Source organism: Scardinius erythrophthalmus, assembly GCF_964197995.2.
Source record: "Scardinius erythrophthalmus genome assembly, chromosome: 14".
NCBI lineage: Eukaryota > Metazoa > Chordata > Actinopteri > Cypriniformes > Leuciscidae > Scardinius > Scardinius erythrophthalmus.
Window position 1 is genome coordinate 6,372,711 of NC_138234.1, and position 7,632 is coordinate 6,380,342.

Here is a 7,632-nt window from a genome sequence, read left to right on the forward strand (position 1 = left end):
ATGAAACCCACGAAATCAAAATCCTAGAAAATTAGAATATTACATTAAATCACACAGTAATTACACAGTGATACCATGGTCACTGAACCAGGTTTTGGTTATTCTGGCAGTGTGGGCAGGTGCAAATCCTGCTGGAAAATGAAGTCAGCATGAAGTGCTCTGGAAATGTCCTGGTAGATGCTGCGTTGACTCTGGATTTAATAAAGCACAGTGGACCAAAGTCCTCTATTCTGATGAGAGCAAATTTTGCATCTCATTTGGAAACCAAGGTCCCAGAGTCTGGAGGAAGAATGGAGAGGCACACAATCCAAGATGCTTGAAGTCCAGTGTGAAGTTTCCACAGTCTGTGTTGGTTTGGGGAGCCATGTCATCGGCTGGTGTTGGTCCACTGTGCTGTCCACTCAACGCAGCCGTCTACCAGGACATTTCCAGAGCACTTCATGCTTCCTTCATTTTCCAGCAGGATTTGCACCTGCCCACACTGCCAAAATAACCAAAACCTGGTTCAATGACCATGGTATCACTGTGTAATTACTGTGTGATTTCATGTAATATTCAAATTTTCTGGGATTTTGATTTTGTGGTTTTCACAAGCTGTAAGCCATAATCATCAAAATTATAACAATTAAAGGCTGGAAATATCTCACTTTGCATTTAATGAGTCTATATAATATATTAGTTTCAGCTGTTAAGTTGAATTCTTGAAATAAATAAACTTTTTGATGATATTCTAATTTTATGATCAGCACCTGTAGCCAACTAACTTTACATTACAATGCACTCGTTGTGCATTTTACCTAACAGTTAAATTTTTAATGTAAGTACAGTAAAGACGCCTAAAATAAAGTGAGACCGAATAAAATATTGAATACAAAAATAAATAAAACAAAATACCAGAACGATCTATTTTCCTTGTCTAACAAAAGGAGTAAGGATGATTTTCCTCATACCTAAACTGGCATTAGCAGATGGTTCGTTATAAAACGCATTTACATCGAGGTAAAATAATTTTCTAATGTTTATTTAAATAATAATAATAATAATAATAATCGAGTCGAGGAAATGGAACCAAAAGATTCTCAGTCGTTTCCGGTGACGTCAGAACGCTCGCGACGTTGTCATGTGAACAAGCTCGAGCGTCGCGTTCTCATCGAGGAAAGATTCCGTTGTAAACATGTTAGTACACTACCTTTCCGCGTACTGCACACTTTAGAGCGATTTATAATGCCTTCACGAGAGCACTGTTTGCTTGGTTTTGAGGCAGACGAGGCGTTCTGGTTGCATTTTAGGTGAACCTACTAACTAGTCGAGATGGGGAGTCGTGGAGGACTGAGGAGTTCAGCTCTGGATCGGGCTAAAGCTCATCTCTCTGGGCAGAGAATCTCAAACACCGCGATATCAGCGGACAAACGAGATGTGGTTAGTGTTCATTATTATACACACAGCTGCTCTAGAGAAATGAAACTTTATTTTACTTCGTTTTGTGTTGTTGGAAAAAAAATATTGGTAAACTTTCTCAAAGAATAATAACTTACCAAGTTACCCCTCTGAAACAACGTTACTTTCTTTCCTTTTCAGCAGTATTAGCCTAACGTTAACCAATATGCGATTAGTCATTGTTTTACCATAAATGTTGTAGGTAATGATGTTGTTCTTAAGTTTTGCTTATAATGCAGTGATATATTGATGTTTAATATTGTCGTAATACAGGTTAGGGCAATAATGGTGCATAATAATGATAGATTTGAGAAAGAAACAAACACTATCATATCATTGGGATAAGTGAAGATCCTCTGAAGGGTGGAATTGAACCTCAGCATAAATTGCCTGTTTTTGACTACATTTTTGGCATTGCGTTAATGTTACAATACGTCTCAGCATGAAATGTTCTTGTTTATTCAGGAAAACTCTGCAAAATTGATGTCACTGACCAGACAGACCCATGACCTCAGTGACATCCCACCATCACCGAGGGAAAACCAGGATCTTGCGAAGAGTTTCGTTATAGGTGGCGGGAGTCGATTTCTGAAGAAGACCTCTAAAAATGCCACCGAAGACAGACAGTCGTCTGCTCCTAGTGGAACTCCTGCAGAAATGGATGAATTTAAGTTCATTCCTCAACGTAGTTCACAAAGCACAGCTTTGAGTAGACTAGCGCTGATCGAGAACCAGAAAAGCATCAGAAACCAGAAAAGCAAAGGTGACGGGCCCAGTGACCATACACACCTCTCAGAACCACAGGAGACACGTTTATCTGTCCAGTCCAGCAGCGATCTGAGCATGACAGGGACTCGCTTTCTGAAGAAACCGCTGTCCGCACCTCAAGAGGAAAGGGTTCCTGAGAGAACCAATGGTCTAAATGAATATAAAGTACGGAGAGTCAGTTTAGACAGCGACGAACAGGACATGCGAAGACTTCTAGGAGATTCTTTTAGCCTATCAGAGAGTTCCTTGCAAACTGCAGCGAGGAAGACGAGTCCTCAACCAGCTAAAAAGGTACTGACCCAGTTAAAGTGTTAGTTGACCAAACATTTTACTCACCCTCATGTCCTTCCAAACATCTTTCGGCTTTTCTCTTTCTCCAGTTATACAAGAAGAGCAGTGAATCTTCGCCAACCCCTGAAAGACACAAAGTTCTCCACCATAGCGGTCTTTCTCCTTCCCCCAGCAGGCCTGAGTCGCGCGTGATCCGGTTCACTGAGCGGTCTGTGTCCTCTGAATCTGATCACAGTGAGATCCGGTCTTTGGATGATCTCTTTCCTGTAGACTCGGATGACACTCTGAGCGAGAGGAGTGCAGTATTGGATGGTAAAACACCTGTCGATTTAACATCTAGCAATCATCTAAACTATTCTTTAATAGAATTGTATGCCCAAAAATTTTATTCTCAACAAATTTCTTTTTACCCAGATTTCAAAATCAATGTAATGACACTGGATGATCTTGCCCCTATACCTTTTGCCACAGCTGAAATATCACAAGAAAAGGTTTGTTGAATGTCTAACATGCATTTTTTTTAAATCCCCCTTGTAGTCAATCCCTTTAAACTCATCTTTGATCACCAAAATGATTTTTTTTTAATATTCCTCATGCCTTAAATAGCTTGAATGTAACTCAACACAATTGTCTCATTTAGTGTACGCGGTTCAATGAATATGCAAATGAGCCCCGCCTCCACGTCACTGTGTGACATCAGAAACGCCAGCGATTTCAAACCGCGTTTTTGATTCACTGCAGTTTTAAGGAGAAAATACTCAGCAATGGTGTCGACTTATAAATTTGCACATGGTTCGTCTTAAAGCGTATTAAAAACACCACATATACATACAGTGCTATGCATAAGTTTAGACACCCATACTAAAGTTGACTAAAAAGAGGAATAAAAAATCATCTTTTGGAAACTGAACTTAATGCCTTAATTTAAAAAATTAGGAAAAATCCAACCTTTAAGGACACCAATTTTCTTTGTGAATGAATAATGTATCGTAAATAAATAAATGTTCTTCCTTAAAATACAGGGTGCATAAGTGAGTACACCCCTATGTTAAATTCCCATAGAGGCAGGCAGATTTTTTTTTTAAAGGCCAGTTACTTCATGGATCCAGGATACTATGCATCCTGATAAAGTTCCCTTGGCCTTTGGAATTAAAATAGCCCCACATCATCACATAGCCTTCACCATACCTAGAGATTGGCATGGTTTTATTTCAGTTAGCCTAAAAGCTGGTTTGATTTGCATTGAGAGATGATCTTATGGAAAGTACCCCATGCCAATCTCTAGGTATAGTGAAGGCTATGTGATGATGTGGGGCTATTTTAATTCCAAAGGCCAAGGGAACTTTATCAGGATGCATAGTATCCTAAAAATAAAAAAAAAATAAAAAATACTTAAAAATAAAAATCACTCTATGGGAATTTAACATAGGGGTGTCCACACTTATGCACCCTGTATTTTAAGGAAGAACATTTATTTATTTACGATACATTATTCATTCACAAAGAAAATTGGTGTCCTTAAAGGTTGGATTTTTCCTAATTTTTTAAATTAAGGCATTAAGTTCAATTTCCAAAAGATGATTTTTTATTCCTCTTTTTAGTCAACTTTAGCATGGGTGTCTAAACTTATGCATAGCACTGTATAAACAACATTAAAAGCTTGATTTTCAATTGTTTTAATTTATGTTTTCAAATTTAAACAAAATATATATTTTTAAATCACAGAAAGAAACAGAAGCCAGAAAGGAAGACAGGAACAAGAAGTCATCCAACATCTCAAAGCTCGCTTCGCCACCCACACCGGAAGAAGCCTCGGCAGCCTACGAAAGTGATTTTGAGAGCGAGATCCCATCAGAGACGCCATCAAGTGCCAGTGAGATCTCAGAACGTCTCACAGATGAAGCTAAAGATGCCTCATTGGTCAGCAAGCTCCAGTACAGCTCGTATAAATCCCAGGTTGACGACAATGATGATGATCGTACCTTATCACAATCATCACTGTCATCCAGTCGCCACTCAGACTCTTCCTCGAGGTCTAGCTCGTCCAGTGCGACTGTAACCCACGGCCCCAGTCCTGACCGTCACGAGGTAAAGGAGGTTGCGGTACAGACGCAGATGGATGGATTTGCCTACACGTGGTCTTCTGGTAGGTTTCTGTAATCGGTTATTTGAGCAGTTTCTTTGGGGCGTCCCTCAGGGTTATAGCTGAGGGCCACTTTTGTTCTTGTTTTTAGGACACGTATGTGGGCGAATCTTAGAAAAATGAACTCAATAACACGTCCAAGTCATATTTCAAACTTAAGGCAAGACATCCCAAGTGAATAGGATAAATAAAATTAACTTATATCACCATTATCTCGTTAATTGATTACATTAATAATCGCAAAAAAAATTGTATTACTAGTTTTTTTAAATGTTATGTTTAAATATGCAAATGAGGTGTTATCGATTTAAATATGCACAAATTTGCATAAAAGTTTAGAACAAAAATCTGAACATTTGGTTAAAGTCAGGTTCAAAATTCTTGTTTCTTTTTTTATTTTTATGTATTAGTCAAAGATTTTTACAAGCCGCGTTTCCATTACCTTTCAAATTGCGCAAATTGGAATCGCGAATTGAAAATACGCCCAGTTGAAACACATCAATTTCGCAAAAACTCCCATTTATCGCAAAAAAGTTTTTACGCTCGCATGAGGTGGTTCTTCAGGCAATTCGAAAAATAAATATTTCGCAAAACTGCAATGGAAACAGTTTTTGCGCATTTACAGTCACCTGACGTAGATGACGCGGTGTGTTTGGACAGAATACGAGACAGACTTCTTTATTAAATTCATAAAAGACAAATGAATTACAGGAATAATGGATTCTAAACCTCAAATAAATGCCACAATCAAGACCTCGAAGCAGATATGAGGGAGAAACACCCAGAAACACCTCATATGTGCCGCTCACAAGTATAATAAGGGTCGTTCCTTACCATTAATGCTTGGAAAACACACATATGTCTCCTTCGATTAATAATAATGGCTAGTGCAGTGGCTGGCATTAGTACATAAACCTACCAACGGCCGTTGCCATGGTTTTTGGAGTGATTTTACTGATCGCGAGAGGAAAAATGAAGTTTTAGTCGCATAACATCAGTTAATGGAAACGCCGTCATCAAACGTAGTTTTTTGTCGACATTTATAATAAAAAAAAATAAGTTTTGCGCATCTGTAATGGAAACACGCCTACAGAGGGGATTCCTTTATCAGAAATCACTGTCTACAGTAAATTCACCTTTTTTTTTAGGAATAAATTGTTGTATAAAATCAGGAAAATTATATATGAACAAACCTTTTGTAAAATCCTCCAAAGTGGAGATTTCTGACTCAGAATCAGAGAAAAAACTAATTTTGAGAAAACGGCCTTGAAAGATATATACTGTAATTGAAACCTACACACATAGATTAAGTGCTCTAAAAGATACAGTTAAAAGTGCATTTTGGATGTTTTCTTTCCACTAGTCTGAAAAAACACTATGAAAAGCTAAAAGGGTTAGTTCACCCCAAAATGAAAATCTGAGAGCTCCATAGACAGCTTGCAACTGAAACTTTAGACACTTTAAAAAGTTCATGAAGATATCATAAAACTAATCCATATGAATGAAAAAGCCTTGGACCACTTTTGTTCTTGTTCTGAGAGAAATGTATGTGGGTGAATCCCACAAAACCTGTCAAGAACATGTTTAGGCCATATTTAATATCAAAATCAAAAGAAAATAAACTCGTAACATTAGTGCTCAGGCCCTAAAAAGAGTAGTTTTTGCATTGTGACTATTTTCATGACATTTTAATCCCAAATTTCCATTATAAAAGTGATTTTGTGAGATCCACCTGTTTATGTTGGCCATTTTCCAGGCATGGCTGCCGTTGGTCCGTCTCTGGGCATGACGTACGTGGACCCGACTCCAATAGCCAGTCACACAGTCAGCGCTGAAGCCATAGAGAGTGAGTGTACGATGTCAATATACCCTTATAAACATGAACATCTCAAGTGGTTATTGTTAAGAATGAGAACATTTCAGGTACTGAGTATACCTTTTTCTTGCACAGGAGTTGATATAGCTCATTTTCTCCCATGCTAACAGGTTTGACGGCGTATAATCCTGCCATTATTGCACTCAACGACATGTTGCGACAGCAGTTGGCCCTCACAAGATCGTTCATCGACTCCACCAGACGCCATTACAAATCAGTGCACGAGTCGCTGGGGACGGCTGACTACAAATACACCACACTACAAGATACTAAAGAGGTAAGAACGCATTTTACTGCAATGACTAATCCTCAATTTCATTTGACAAGGAATGAAAATAAGACGGTGATGGATAGAAGTATCATTTAGCCTATAAAACACAGATAATATACATCTTTATTAAAAGTTCATCAAATTAAATATGCCTGACATCTACCCTGGCAATCACTTTAGACGAGTGCACACTGTTAGAAGACATTTAGGAGTATAATATATACAGTATACACACACACACACATATTTCCTTTTTTGAAGTGATTCAAATTATATTTCAAGACATTTAAAACCATCATGTTGAACATCTGAAGTGTCTCAGCTGAAGGAAATAAAACATTATTTATCGGCTTTAATACATCAGCCAAATTTTCTTATCGGGCCGATAACATTAAAAATGAACACATATTGGCTGATACCGATATGGCGGCCGATATATTGTGCATTCCTAATATATATACAGTATATATATATATATTCCTAAAATGTTTCTATCGTAATATCTTTCATGTTTGCTAACAGGAATTTGTTTATTTTTCCTGTAGTTCATCCGCGCTCACAGGCCGCCCAAACTAAGTCTTGAAGACGCTCTAGAAGAAGTTCTACAGGAAATGCAGGACTATCATTACATGTAAATAAACAGATCAACGTTTTGGATGCATCGTCCATAAATCGTAAACAGCCACAACTTTTCAATCATTGTAAATGCTACAAGTGCCTAAATAAAACAGCTTTTTTTACTACCTGTTCATCGTGCTTCACATTTATCAAGACATAAGAATTCACACACAACTTAAATGAATTCATACATAAAATAAATGCTTACATAAAAACTGTGCCTTTTTT

General features: G+C 37.8%; 1 protein-coding gene across 2 annotated transcripts; it reads left to right on the forward strand.

Annotated features, from left to right (window-relative positions):
• The first annotated feature begins 1,091 nt into the window (after positions 1-1,091).
• cUnh19orf44 (chromosome Un C19orf44 homolog) lies at positions 1,092-7,622 on the forward strand. Of its 2 annotated transcripts, none has more exons than XM_081383679.1 (8): positions 1,092-1,419; positions 1,903-2,496; positions 2,586-2,808; positions 2,911-2,987; positions 4,222-4,642; positions 6,396-6,485; positions 6,626-6,792; positions 7,332-7,622. In XM_081383679.1, the coding sequence occupies exons 1-8, from the start codon at positions 1,312-1,314 to the stop codon at positions 7,419-7,421; spliced, it is 1,770 nt and encodes a 589-aa protein (XP_081239805.1). In that variant the 5' UTR covers positions 1,092-1,311; the 3' UTR covers positions 7,422-7,622. The 2 variants fall into 2 exon arrangements, with proteins under 2 accessions (XP_081239805.1, XP_081239806.1); XM_081383680.1 differs by having other exon boundaries at positions 1,414-1,506; positions 7,332-7,614.
• Positions 7,623-7,632: the final 10 nt, after the last annotated feature.